The following is a 14,162-nucleotide window of genomic DNA, read 5'->3' on the forward strand; positions in this document are numbered from 1 at the left end:
GTTAAAATCTATTTTATTAGTATATTGTAGTAATAAATGTACAGTACTGAGCTCAGTGCATTTGTGGAACAAAATATTTTAAGCAATTCAAATTCATTGATCATTCTCCTTAAAATTAAGTCTTTAACTACTATGTAATAACATTTCATCATTAGATACAATGCACTTATTGTGTACATACATGTTTTTACATTGTACTTAATGCATGTAATTACAGATATAATTAATGTCTGTAATTACATTCATACTTAAATTGTTGACGCTTCCCTTACACCTTAACCCACCCTTAAACCTACTCATACCACCAAACCTCTCCTAAACTTACCCGTATCCCACCTCAATAGCAGCAAAAGTGTTTTTGTTGTTCTTTGTATTTTCTTATAAAGAAAATGTTAACAAGAACATGTCTCTTTTGGAAACTGCATCTGTAAGAACACTTCGTAAAGCTTGTCCTTACTAACAATGTTACATAGTTTTGAGCTTTCTTCCAAGTATGCTGACTGACAAACATTGACATTTGATTGAGCCCAGTGCTCCGATTATCATCATGTTTTGTTCATGTCCATATCTAAACGAAATGACTACAAGAAAACAAGGCTCTTTTTGTCATTGTTTTCTGCTTGAGTGCACTGGATGAGCTTGATGAAAATGTACAGGAGGTTTGAGTGACAGGCTACTTGTCCTAATGAAGCTCTGAATGATGTGTACTCATCAACCTATGCAAAACATTAGATGCAGACAATTATATTTACTGTACAGTTAGTTATTATACTATTCAGTAAACAAGGGTTAAAATACTATTTAGAGTACAATTTTCCTTTAGCATATATTAGCTTATATAATGTGACAGATACATTTGCATATATGCATAATTTAGTATAAGCTACAGCTGTTCTTGATTCAAAACAGTGGCATAAAAATATTTTTGAGACATCTTATAGTTATACTGATTTAGGTCAGTAGGTTAACAGAAAAGCCAGTGAGCTTTTTGATATATAATCTGATGAGCTTGTTGTTGTTTACCATGTGTAGGGTGGATACAATCATGAGCTTTTCCCCAATGGGTTGTTGAACTGAAAGACAGAGGCAGTCAGGCGAAAGGATTTAGCCACCTTTCCTAGCAGTGCCTACACCAGATGTTTGTGAGATTATCCATATCCATGCGTCATCAAAGGCAAGCATCTTTCAACTCATTACTAGAGGGACGTAGGGGTGGATGAGATCAACCAAAACAGATGATTACTGTGGCAGCCAATTTTTCCTGTAATCTAGCTCAAAGATCCTGTATAATACAGCTCCTTCATTATTAAAAGGCATAACTATTAAGATTATAAAATATTAAAAGATTGGTTCACCCAAATTATGAAATTAATGTTTCAAGATTCATAAATAACTCCGGTCGCAGAAGTTAACAGCTCAATGGATAGGAAGATTATCAATAAATAATGACTTATTCCTCAAATTTGCTCCTTAAATTATTATTATTATTATTATTTATTTATTTTTATTTTTTGAAGATTTGGAATATAGAGTCATAAGGACCACTTACTTAATGCTTTTGTGTCTCTTTTTGAGGCTTGTAAGCTCCAGTTGCCATTGTAATTGCATGGAAAAGAGCAACCAGCACAGTCTTCAAAACATCTTCTCTTGAGTTCCACAGAAGAAAGTAAGCCATAATAACATGAAGGTGAGTAAATGACAGAATTTCCTTTCTAGAAATATTCCTTTAAGCTTCTCGAAGGAAATGGGCTTTCTACCATTATATTTTCTATGTGAGAGATCTGATTAATTTTAAAACATTAGTTTTTCATTCAGGATCTCAATTTTCTGTTCCAAGTCTTCTATGAGTCAGTGTTCAATCCCCCCACCCACCCCCCATGCTGAGAGCAGAGACAAATCTGCCATCCCCTCAAATATGATCCCTCAACAACAAACCACTGAGCATGCTCAGTGGGGTCTGTGATGCTGTTGCTATAGGACTGTGGGGCTCAGAACCACTGTACAAGGGAGGAGGGAAGGTATGAGGAACAGATGAGCTGTGAGAAGTGCAGAGCAGAAAAGTGTGACTAAAGCGGAACTGCAAGAGGGACGTTACCCATTTCCTATCTTTTCATTTTTTATTTTTTATTTTTCTTTCCTTAGTCTCTGCTGAGTGGATGTAGAGCATTAGGTTGTGATCATGCGGTGTGTTTGCTCCAGTTACTGTACAGACAGAATGAGAGTGACTATGTGCTGGCTCTCGGATTGATGGAGCTTTACGGCTGGGTGAGTTGATGCAGTTGCCAGTGCTAACAGCCTGACCACAGGGTCTTGATTTACTGTTAACTACACAGAATTTTAGGGCTGGAATTTGAAGAAAGAGGTCAAATAATTTAAAATAATTTAACTTAACTAATATACTAAAATGACAAATAAATTGTTCAGTATCTTTTAAATAACAGTGTTTGTTTTACTAAGCTATAGTTTGGTGACAAAAGTATCACCAGAAGTTAGCAAAATATGACATTTTTCTTTTTGAGACATTCTGACATGTCCTCATTTGGAAAAATTATTCATAAATCAAGTTAAATAATGCTGTCTTTTAAAATCTCAAAGGGTTAGTCAGTATGATTCATAATGAGAAATTTATATACTATGTTTTCATTTAGATAGTTTAAGTAAATGTGTGTGTGTGCGTATGTTCAGATTTAACATACATTGTGGGGTCTAGCCGACGTTCCTGTGAGGAAACCAGATAAATAAACATAATAAATAATGTTTTAATTAACATTTCAAAATTTCTGTGATCATAAGATTTGGAGTTAGGGGATAGAAAATAAAATGAGCATAAAAAAACTGAACTCAATAGCTTGTCCTTACAAAGACACAAAAAACAAACATGCTTGTGTTTTTGCATTTGTGTTTCTGACTGCTCTGGGATATATTATAATAATGAAGTTTCCATAATTACAAGTAGTCTCATTTCAAAACTTCTGTGGTTAATGGGAAGCACCCATCAACATATCCAAGCAAATGTGTGTGATTTATTGGTTTATACTGAAAAGTGGATTTAAGCTTGGTAAAGTATGGAATCATGATTTATGTGAAAGCATTATTATAGCTAATCCACTGAATGCTTATTTTCTCCTTTAGATTTTTGCTTGAAAGCACTGAAAATGCAGACATCTGAGGTTACAAGAGATTCCTTTGAGATGTGCATTCACTGTGTTTGTCACTTAACCAGCCTGCTATGCAAAGACTGATGCTTTAAAGCGCTGGTGCTTAGAAAATGGATGTCTCCCCAAAGTCAGGAGAAACTCTGATTGTGTGCCACATCCATGGCCACTCTGTTGGGTGGCACCTATATAACTCGGTACAGACATCTAGGCAGCCACGCTCTCAGAATTTAACCCACAGTATATCCCTACCTGAGAGAGGAGATCTGCCGAGGGAAGCACTTGACTATGGCAGTCTAAGCCACACAAGGAAGTCAAGTTCAACAGAAACAGCAGAAAAGAAGGTGACTGAAAATTCTAGAGGCTATGAATCGTTCCCAGTGCTTTGTGTTTTGTCAGAGAACTCTCCATCGTCCAGTCCTCAACTAAATAAAGAGCCATCCCATTGCAGAAGTAATGCCAGATGGCAAAACCTCTTCATCCCTGAATCAGAAGTGAATGAGGACGAAGAGGATGAGGACTCGGATGGAGACAACTTGCATAAGTACCATGAGGGGTCATCCCTTCAACTACAAGGAAATGTGACTCAGAGTAATATGAATCCTTTTAGCCAAGCCAAAGAAAACAAAGAACAAGGGAGAGAGCTTGGAACATGTTGCAGGGATTGTGGGGATAGCAAAGGAACCCCTGTTTTAATGGAATGTGATGAACAGGATTGGGGTGATGAGGAAGAGTTTAGCAAGCAAACTCTTGAGGAACCTGGAAGCTGGGCTCCAACTGAAAATCTTATTGAATCCTTTACTCAAAACCAAACAGACTATATCACTGACTCTTCCTGTAATAGCTCAGATGGAGTACTAGTTAACTTCAGTGCCATATACAACAAAACCAACAATGCAGTTCCTGCAACTCCACTTAGCCTAGATAGTCCTGTTCACGGATCAGGTGCAATGTTACAAGACAGTTCAAACCCTTTGCCTAGCTGGTCATCTCACAGCACTGATCCAAACTGCAACATCTATCCATCCAACTCTGATGGCTTCCCATCAATGGAAATTTCTGACCTCACCATGTGTCTGCAGAGTCAGGCACGTTTAGCAGGTTCCACCCAGAATTACTATAAACTAGTGACATGTGACCTATCATCCCAGTCTTCACCCAGTCCACCCTGGTCCTCTTTGACCAGTTTCTCTGAGACTCAAAGCCAGGGAAGCTGTTCTCCACCTTCAGAATATTTCCTTTTTGGACATTCAGCGGGAGATGAAAGGAGGAAGCCACAGTTTGACCAAAGTGAACACCAGGTATCTAAGCCATTATTGTACCATACCTAAGGTAATTCCTAGATTCAGGGTTTTGATTAAGGGATTAATGTGTAACATATATACTGTCCTTGAATAGCCAAATTATTTGATCTTTATGTATAATTAATCTACTGAGTAATATCCACAATAGTGAAACCACATATTTTCCAACTTTTTCAGGGTGATGAAGCGAAGAATAATAGACGAGCCGCTAAGGACCAATCTAAGGAAACAAAAGAGACAATGGCACACATAAAAACTTGTCAATCTGCTTCAAGAGAACATGGTAGTTGTAATTACACCAAGACTACTCAGTCTCAAAGCTGGACTGGCAGCCAGAAATGTTCTACCTTATTGAAGCTGGGAGCCCTACAAAACAGCTGTCCCAGCAATTTAGACACAAACTTATCTTCACCTCTGTCTAGGCAACATGCCACCACTTTTGTAGAAATTGTCCGAAGTAAGAAGGGAAATGGAGAATCATCTAAGAGCATAGAGGATCCATCAGGCTCACACTTCCTCCATAATCTCTCCTCCATCCAGAAACAGGATTATTCAGAGATGGCAGCAGAGTCACTGAGTACTGACAGCAGTAGTCAGTCCAATCCAGAAGGTAAAAAACCTAGAAAAACCCTATAATTTTGCATTCAGTTCTTTGTTTTAAAGAGTAACCACAACAGTTTTCCACAACTTTTTCCTGTGTTTACAGGTGCATGTACTTCATCCCCAGAAGTTGTGCGATACACAAAAGCACAAAGGCCCACCTTTCTCCCCATCCAGCCCTTTGTGCTTCAGGCACCCTCAGGAAAACAGAGCAAGACTCTTGGTTCTCTTCTCAATCAGTACATCATCCACAAGTACAGCAAGCCTGGTCCATCCAAAGCTACTTGCAAAAGCAAGGTACATCCACTCCATATACAACCCTCACCTCTTGAGAGTTCCTCTAACATTCACCTGGAGGCAGCAACCAGTTCAGACAGTTGTTCCACCTGCACATCAAGTCCTATTTTGCCCCATAACCGCCCCCATTGTACTCAGCCCAGCACAATGTTAGGGCTCATTCACCAGGACTTGATGAACAGAACAGAAATGAACAGAAATTTGAGTCCAAATATGAGATCAAGAAACCCTCAAAGCCCAGAGCAAACAGACGGGAGTCCAAAGGCCTGCTCAAGTCAAAGTCAAAAACAATCTTGGTCTGGAAAACAAGCTTCTCAGAGTTGTCTTCCTGAGCAGGTTCCCCTTGTTCAGGAGACCACAGATCCTCTGGATGCATCCCACCCTTTACATCAAAGCTCCTCCCCTGCCATTACCTCAGTCACCTCCTTGACATCTATCTCCTCCCTCATCTCTCTACCCGGCACTGGACAGAAATCCCTTTGGCCTTTTGAAACAGCATCACAGGTCTGCACGAATGAAGAACCCAAGACCAACACTCACTACATCTTTGGGCCAAGGAGATCACCTTGTAAGTGTCACTGATCATGATCATGATGATGTTTCGATTTATTGTACTTACTGTACTGACGTGGATGTTTGTGTGTTGAACGTGCAACTTCGCACTTATATTTATACTAAATATTTTCTTCTCTTATATGATGTATATATACCCCTCTATCTGGGATAGGGTGGGCACTGCAAGCACATGCTCCCTCTTTTAGATTACAGTGTAATGGTAAGACAAATTGTGTATGTTTTGTGAATCTGGTAGAAGTTATGTATTTAGGTCAAATTTTATGAACGCTTCCTCAACTCTACAGGTGTTATGAGGGAACGTCAACACAGTGACTCATTCTCCATGACTGACAGACCCCCTGAGGAGTTCTGCCTTTCCCCAGAAGCCCCTTCAGATATTCTTTCAATTGATCTTCTGCACAAGAGAAGTGAGATGATAAATAATCCTATTCTGCATATATTTTTTCATTACTAAAAACTCACATATTTCCTTACATTTTTACATGATAATTATTATCAATTGCCAATATATGATGTTGTATTTTGTGATTCAGTATAGCAATGTGCCCATGATATGTATGGGCTATGTGAATATGAACATTTCTACAGTAGCATTTATCGCATAGAAATTCCAAATGCAAAACACACTTCAGAAAATCAGAGTACAATTCTGTCTCAGACTGCCATTGAAGGTAAAAATCCCTTCTGCTACAGAAAGATAGAGAGTGGATCTCTGCAGCATTGCCTCTGCTTCCCTGAAGGGGAAAATGTGACCTACTTTTAACTCACTGCCTTGGATTGGCTAACACACTCAGCGTGTTTCTATGTGAGCACAAATGTGTGTACTACTGTATGTTCCTTTTTTTGTAGGTTTCATGTATCTTCATTTACAATTGTTCAGGTACTTTAGAGGGATTGATAGAAATTACCTAAAAGTACAGCATTTTAAATTTGCTCCATGTAAATATTTATTGCGTCTTAAATTCTTTTACAAAGTGTCAGGTCGAACGTTGAGGGATCAGAAACACTGCTGATAAGCAGAATGTGTGTTTTTTTTTTTTTTTTTTTTTTTTTTTTACAGAATTAATTTAAATCTCTAACTCACTCCCATCCCTACCATTTTTTTTCTGCTTCTCTGCAGGTATGTTGAAAGCTGTGAGTTTGGCAGTGGATCTAATAACAGCTCATTTCAACTCAAGACAAGACCCAGGGGAAAAGGTAGTATCAGGAGTCAAAGAAATAAAAAATAAAAAATATGGAAAGTGGGGCAAAATATCTTGGATAGATGTTGAATACAACAGAAATGTCAAATATTACCCATGGGTTTTAATTAGACTGCCAGGCAAAATTGTTTTGTATATAGTTTTATGTACAGACAGAGAGTCCTTTTACTTGTAGCAGACTGAGAGGTCTCAATCTGATCTCTTAAAATGTTTTATTTTGTTTTCAGATCAGACTGGGAAACAGTTCACTGTGCACCACAATCAGCCACCTTGTCCTTAAACAGCTCTACCCCGCAATCCAGAACATTCTTCAAGATGGTTTGAAAGCATATAAATTGGATTTGATTATTGGAAAGCGACGCAACAAACTATGGAACATCGTAGAAGCCACGGCACAACCAGGTCTGTGGGAGCCAGTCAGATGAAAATGAAACACCTTCATTCTCAAGTGCCCTCAAAATCTGATTGGACACTGTCTTTTTTATGATTGCCAGTGTTTCTTTCTTCATAGGCTCATCTACCCGACTGCCTGACAGCTTGGTATCTGTGGTAAAAAAATGTTCCGAGTTATCAAGTCGCATGCGGCTCAGTGCCTTCATCATAGATCTGCTAAAGTAGGTCAAATGCTGAATACATCTGTTAAAAAGTTATGACACAGTGCAGTTAGCTAATGAACATATTGCTCTTTAGCTTGCGTGCTATGGAATTCTGGATCCATCATTTATACACTTGCGTAGGTGAGTACGATGTTTACCGACAACTGTAAAGGAATGTATTGTCTGTTATCACAATACTTAATTCCTTACTGCATTTTATACTTTTAAAATTTATACTCAATTCTTTCCAAGATGTTGTAACGGAACACTATCACCAATGGGGTTTCTTGGCTCTGGCCCAGGGGCCAATTTATGGACCACTGTTCCATGAGCTGCTTCTTTTGCTGCAGCCACTCTCCCTGGTGCCCTTTGACCTCCATCTGCCACCTGAACATAACCTTCAAAGTAGGGAAACTCAAAAGCACAGAGCACCTCTGCCTCATCGGCTTCTTGCCCAGTCAGCTCAGTTTCTTCAGATGAGCTCTATCCAGATGAACAGCAGAAGTTCAACATGTCACAGTGATGTTAGTAAAAGGGTAACTGATGGATTTGGAATCAATCAGACACCCACCTCAGAGAGTGGAACACAGAAGAAAGAATATGAAGGAAATGAAATGGAAAGTATTGAGATGCCACTATCTTCAACAAGTTCTCTGGAGGACAAACACTTCAGTGAGCTGCGTTGGGCCAGACTCTTTGGCTCTGGAGTTGGAACCCCAGTTGGGCCACAGAAGGCGCAAAAGAGCATTAGTGGATCTCCGAGAAGTAGGTCAGTAGCTGTCATTCCTCAAAATAAATTCACTTTGTTAACTTCGGTTGTCTTTATATCAGAACATTTGTCTTCTTCTAGGCGGCCCTCAGAATGGCTGAAGCTTGGTGCATCAAAAGTGGATCTGCTAGCACAGTCAGTGTGGACAAGGAAATGGCCAGAGGCTCATCTAAGTGTTAACCATGACAGAGAACAGCAAATAAAGATGAAATATTAACTCTTAAGAACCTACAAGGAGTCTGATTTCAGCTAGACAGAGTAGAAGCACAATTAATCCAAAATAAAAAATCACCTGAATGACATTTTAACCTTACACAGTGAACTGATGCACTCTGTACAACCCAGTGCAAGCACACCATATCTGTTCCTGGACAGAATGTTGCCATAGTGATTTACCAATCAGGAGAATTTGTATTATAACTTTGTCTTTAAAAGGTATCAAAATATTCAGTAAGTTTTTTTTTTAGATTAAATTAATAACACAATCAAAGTATTGTGCAGAGTATATAACATGGACATATATTGTCTGTCAGCAATCAAGCACAAAACTGGAACTGAGGTCCCCAGAAGTCTTTTCCAACCAATCCCTGCACTTTATCCCTGTCTCAGGTCTTTAGCTGTCATGTCATCTAGTCATATCATTTCTGTTGCTGTTCAACTATGTGGCTTTATAAAAAAAAGTACATTTCCTCATACCTATCATTCCTATTCAAAATAGTTTCTATTTCTAGCGATTTCCATGCATGATAGCATAAATGTATACACATGAAAAAACTAATACTGTAGTTTTCCTTTTTCGTATTCAGTGAATTACAACTGCTGGTTTTATTGCATTTTTTTTTGCACAATGAAATCTATTTAATATAGCAATTTTCTTTGATAAATATGCATGCTGAGTAGCTTTATATTACTTATTTATTACTTAACGGCAGGACTAGTTAAGTAGCGATATTTATTGATGACCACATTTGCCCTGATGTTAGAGATGCAAAGATGGACAAGAGCCCATTAAGAGGACGGTTTGATTATGAGTGAGTTTTAACAGCAGTGTTTTTTCTATTTCCTGATATTAAAATTGTGCCTGATTGGAACCTTGTGATAATAAAGATTTGTTGAGTCATTAATGTTTGTATTGTGTGCTTTTTTACATGTGTGTACCAGAAGAATTTGTAAAATGCATCGCATGATTTTGTATACTAATACTAAACCATACCAATTCCACCACTTTTAAAGTTATTATGGTGAATCTCATTAAATATGACAACATTAACTCCACAGCTACATGTTGCTTGTTAGAAGACCCACATAACTTTAATTGTCCTTAGATGAGTTATGTGTGATCACTGATTTCAGTTGCATGGTTGGGTCTTCAGCTCAGTCTGTTTCCCCCTGTGTTCTTCCTCTGTGTACCAGTGTGACCCAGAGCATTATGGGTAAGCTGCCCAAATGTATGGCCATATTGAAATCTGTACCCTGTTGACAAAATGACAACTTTCCATTGCTCTTCTACTGGAAAAGAAAGCATCATTTCTGGAAAAAACATACAGTAATTACTATCTTCACATACCTGGTATGTGGCCCGTATAGGAGGGCAGGAGACCTGTTTTGGAGGGGTATATTGTGGGTATCAGAGGCAAGCTGGTGGACGATTCCTCTTGCATGTTGAGGGAGGTCTGACCTGCCTTCAGTTCCTTGCCAAACTGGATCAGTGCCTTGTTGGTGATGATGGGATATCCAGTACCAAAGAGGAACCGGGCTTTAGGGACATAGCCAGTAAAACCTGTCAAAATGACAATTTTTACACATTGGTGCAAAATTCATTAAAACACTGTAATTTGCTTCTTGTTAAGCCCATCTCTGGCTAACCTGAGATGAAATACTTATGTGGGCTGGTATCCTCCATGTGGTATGGGGAGCCTTGTGGCTTCCAGGGGTCCGGGGCCTTGTAAGGGGCAGGATCTTTAGATATTGCTATCAGAGGGCTGTCCGGTCTTCTGGGCTACAACAAAGGACAACCATTAGATTCAACTTTGATTTCAAAATTAGATATTGCAAGCTGGAAAAGGTCTGTCTGTCTGTCTATCTATCTATCTAATCAGGGGAGGGGACTTTCACAGCTTGTTTCATCACAATGAGGTGATAATTGCCTGAAATCATGTGGTGTCCTGATTGGAGAGCTTGTTTAGTAACAGTACTTCCTTTCATTTACAGGCATGTGACACTCGACCTGCTTTGATACTGGATATTTAGCATGTATAATTAAACAGGGTGACCCTACACAGGGGAGCTGTAAAAGAGGAGCTCCCCCCGAAAGAGGAGCTCCCCCCGACTTGAACCGACTGTGACAGCTTACTTTGAAGTCTGGGACGCTTTTGCTGACAGCAAAAGAGAGGTCAGCAGAAGCTATACGACGTCTCTTCTTTTGTTCCTGTTTGAACTCCGATAGTGCATCTCGACAGGTTTCTGCATATGTTTTGCAGAAGTAATTTTGGCGCAATGGAACAAAACCTTGAAGCAGAGACAGATATGGTGCATGTTAACAGATTTGCAAACTAGACACCAAGTATTGCGAACCCCCAAACTGCTCATAACCTGTGTATCCCGGTATCATTGTCTCCAGGTTCCTGCTGCTTCCATGCCAGATCTCATCGTGAGGCTCTGTGTCCTTCTCTATGGATGGGAGGTGTCCAGTATGAAGCACAAGCCTCTGTGAGTGAGATACTTCCGGGGAAGTCAGGAGCTTTGCTGTTAACTGACCATACGTCTGGCCCACATGATACTTCAGCTGAGGACAGTAGCCTGCATACCTACACACAACCATCAGCAGATGTTGGGAATAATGATTATGTAATGATATCTAATGATTTGTCAACCATTTTGTTTTAGAAATTCAAATTCAAGTGGACATACATGCATGCAAACACATTTCCATCACAATGTCATTTCCACAATGTCTCAAAGTTTTGTTTTGAAAAGCATTCTGTGACAGAAATAACATTTTTAAACATTTTTTTGGGGGGGAAAAGTCACTATCATCAAAAAAAGTCATGACGCGTGATGTAAGCGTGTTGTGAAACTCAAGTGAGAAATAACGGGACTTCATGTGAGCTTCAGAATGCACTTCCGTCATGCTTCACAACATGCTTTGACGTGTAGTGCTTCACAACTCTCTCATGAACCCATGTATGATAGCTGGTCGGAAGCGATGGTTTACTGTTTAAAAAAAGTTTAAAATATTAGTATTTCTCTTACACACACCTATCATTTTTCTTTAGAAGACATTGTTTCATCAACTGCGGTCGTATGGATTACCATTGTGTTTGCTTTGCATGGTTTATGAAGTGTCAGCTTTGGGGGTCCCATAAACTTGCATTACATGACAGAGATGGATTGTTTTCTAAAAATCTTCATTGGTGTTCATCTAAAGAAAGGAACTCAAATACATCTAGGATGGCATTTTTATGGTGGACTTTAGTCAAAAGTAAATTAATAAGACACAAACATTTGGGAAAAAGCATTTGGGGGGAAAAAAGCTATATGAATGATGGAGATTGAAATCCCCTGGGGGACAAAAAAGGTTAGTGAAGTTGGAGAAACACCCATTGATGCAGTATTGTAATTACCAGTGATATTGATCAATTGATTGATCGATTCATTTAGACAGGCAGACAGACAGAGGTTACAATGGTCACAAACGGACAGTGACAGCTGGCAGTAGAAATGCTTCAGCTGACTGTGCCTCGTTTGAAGGTACATTTAGAAAGGTTTGTAGGTTTTATTTCAGCATGAACCCATACATAAACTATCGTTGAAAATAAAGAAAGTTCACGTTTTCAAACTCATAAAAAAACAACCGCTGCTAACTTTTGGAGAAAAAAAAAAAAAAGAAACAAATAATTTAATAACAATTCAGAGAAATAACTGAGAACTCACCCTGGGATGTATTGCGGGTCAGGTGTCACCAGCACTTTACTAAATTTTGGAGGAAACTGCTCCATATTGTTAAACCCGCAGCAGTTGTGAATGTTGTGTACGGTTGCTAGTGAGGGAGTCAAGGTGAGCGTCCACGTGCCATTATTATGTCAGAGACCGCGTAATTACGTGACGTAGTGTCCTCTAGTCATCGTGAAGAATGAAAGGACTCGATAAAGTGTGCAGCCACCTAAATTAAATAAAATAATTATTTAATAAACGAACAGAAAATAAGTTTTCTTACACCACAAGTCCAATTAAATTGTTTGAAGATAAACTCTGCTATATCAGCAGTAGTTCTAAACGTCGATAAGTTTAAAATCGCATGGCTGGTGCTGTAGGTTGACCTGGTAAAGATAACGTTACATGACCAGTCAGTTAGTTGTGATGCTGCAGCCTCTTGTGGGTAGTAGGAGAAATGCACCCGGATATTCAGCCACAAAAAGGAATAGGCCTATGGCTCTAATGAAAAATGTTAATCGTTATCCATACATAAAATGATTTAATAGACCCAAAAGGACAAAAGCCTATTTACTGATATTTGTTTTAGACATGATATTAAAGGGTAGTTCTCCTCTCCCAAAAAGAAACTAATGTCATTATTCCAGTCCCACATGCTTTTAGTTTTGTCAAAACACAGAAGGAGATTTCTTAACGCTTCCCTTTTCAAAAGTGACAAAACACATACAATTGCGTAATATTAGTTCACGTTAGACCGGGAATTTTTTTTTTTACAATGTTGACTATGTATTTGTCTTATAATCGCAATAAATACTTAAAGTAGGCTACTATGCTGTTCCCAAATTACTGATTCAATAATTCAGTCACAGCAGTTCTCAAATAAACGTAGCCTATCAATGCAATTAAAAAACAATCAGTACCCTAAATAACGACTTAAATCAGCTATGGTTGCCTACAGTTTCCAGAAGCTTGAAATATAGTGCACAGACTTCTTTCTTTTCTTTCTTTTGAGCTTTACAGTTTGATCCAAACGGTCTATCAGATCCCAAAAGCAAACAACAAATGGTTCTATGAAGCCTGTATTTATAATGGCATTATAAGGGTATTCTTAATGCATTATAATACATGCATAATGCTTTATAAACAAAATTATAATATGTTGTATCATCTTATAAATAATCATAACAACAGTTACAATACATTATAATACTTACCTATTTGTGGTTATACCTTTTAAGAGTACAATGCATTATAACACCAGATTAATAATGCATCATAAGGGTATTCGTAATGCAGTATAATACAAGCATAATGCCTTATAAACAACCTTATAATGTGTTGTATCATCTCATGAATAATCGTAACAACAGTAATAATACTTACTTATTTGTGGTTATAGACTTTGTTTTTGTCACTTTACTTTAAGCAGCAAAAGACCACTCATAAGATGTAGTATGATACTGTGCAGATTTTAAACAATATTAAGATATGAGACTTGGGAAAGTAAAATATATAAAACTATGTGATATATAATCCATTATAACTTAAGTGGATAAAATTATATTTATTGTGTGTAATACATCATCATACTCTTAATAGTTTTAATAGTTAATATATAACCACAAATAGGTAATTATTACTGTTGTTATGATTATTCATGAGATGATAAAACACATTATAAGGTTGTTCATAAGGCATAATGCATGTATTATAATGCATTAAGAATACCC

General features: G+C 38.1%; 2 protein-coding genes across 4 annotated transcripts; one reads left to right on the forward strand and one right to left on the reverse strand.

Annotated features, from left to right (window-relative positions):
* Positions 1-94: 94 nt before the first annotated feature.
* Positions 95-9,623, forward strand: LOC127520429 (AP-4 complex accessory subunit RUSC2). Of its 3 annotated transcripts, XM_051908489.1 has the most exons (13): positions 95-2,018; positions 2,143-2,265; positions 3,133-4,456; positions 4,637-5,069; positions 5,166-5,924; positions 6,084-6,131; positions 6,217-6,339; positions 7,053-7,129; positions 7,362-7,536; positions 7,646-7,748; positions 7,825-7,871; positions 7,983-8,499; positions 8,581-9,623. In XM_051908489.1, exons 3-13 carry the CDS (start codon positions 3,269-3,271, stop codon positions 8,714-8,716), a joined length of 3,606 nt encoding a protein of 1,201 aa, XP_051764449.1. In that variant the 5' UTR covers positions 95-2,018; positions 2,143-2,265; positions 3,133-3,268; the 3' UTR covers positions 8,717-9,623. The 3 variants fall into 3 exon arrangements, with proteins under 3 accessions (XP_051764449.1, XP_051764451.1, XP_051764450.1); XM_051908491.1 differs by having other exon boundaries at positions 95-2,265; positions 7,983-8,495; positions 8,581-8,741; XM_051908490.1 differs by lacking the exon at positions 6,084-6,131 and having other exon boundaries at positions 95-2,265.
* fam166b (family with sequence similarity 166 member B) lies at positions 9,435-12,843 on the reverse strand. The gene is made up of 6 exons (XM_051908493.1): positions 12,433-12,843; positions 11,092-11,306; positions 10,853-11,007; positions 10,366-10,498; positions 10,067-10,279; positions 9,435-9,972 (listed from the first exon to the last, which is right to left on the reverse strand). Exons 1-6 carry the CDS (start codon positions 12,495-12,497, stop codon positions 9,869-9,871), a joined length of 885 nt encoding a protein of 294 aa, XP_051764453.1. The 5' UTR covers positions 12,498-12,843; the 3' UTR covers positions 9,435-9,868.
* Positions 12,844-14,162: the final 1,319 nt, after the last annotated feature.

The sequence above is a fragment of the Ctenopharyngodon idella genome, chromosome 10, assembly GCF_019924925.1.
Source record: "Ctenopharyngodon idella isolate HZGC_01 chromosome 10, HZGC01, whole genome shotgun sequence".
Lineage (NCBI taxonomy): Eukaryota > Metazoa > Chordata > Actinopteri > Cypriniformes > Xenocyprididae > Ctenopharyngodon > Ctenopharyngodon idella.

Coding starts and splice junctions, on each gene's coding strand:
- fam166b (XM_051908493.1), bottom strand. CDS start 12,497: ATGGAGCAGTTTCCTCCAAAATTTAGTAAAGTGCTGGTGACACCTGAC. Junction 10,499..10,852: donor AAAGCGTCCCAGACTTCAAA/GTAAGCTGTCAC, acceptor CCTTTGTTGTAG/CCCAGAAGACCGGACAGCCC. Junction 10,280..10,365: donor ACATAAGTATTTCATCTCAG/GTTAGCCAGAGA, acceptor TCATTTTGACAG/GTTTTACTGGCTATGTCCCT.
- LOC127520429 (XM_051908489.1), top strand. CDS start 3,269: ATGGATGTCTCCCCAAAGTCAGGAGAAACTCTGATTGTGTGCCACATC. Junction 5,925..6,083: donor TGGGCCAAGGAGATCACCTT/GTAAGTGTCACT, acceptor TATCTGGGATAG/GGTGGGCACTGCAAGCACAT. Junction 7,130..7,361: donor GACAAGACCCAGGGGAAAAG/GTAGTATCAGGA, acceptor TTTTGTTTTCAG/ATCAGACTGGGAAACAGTTC.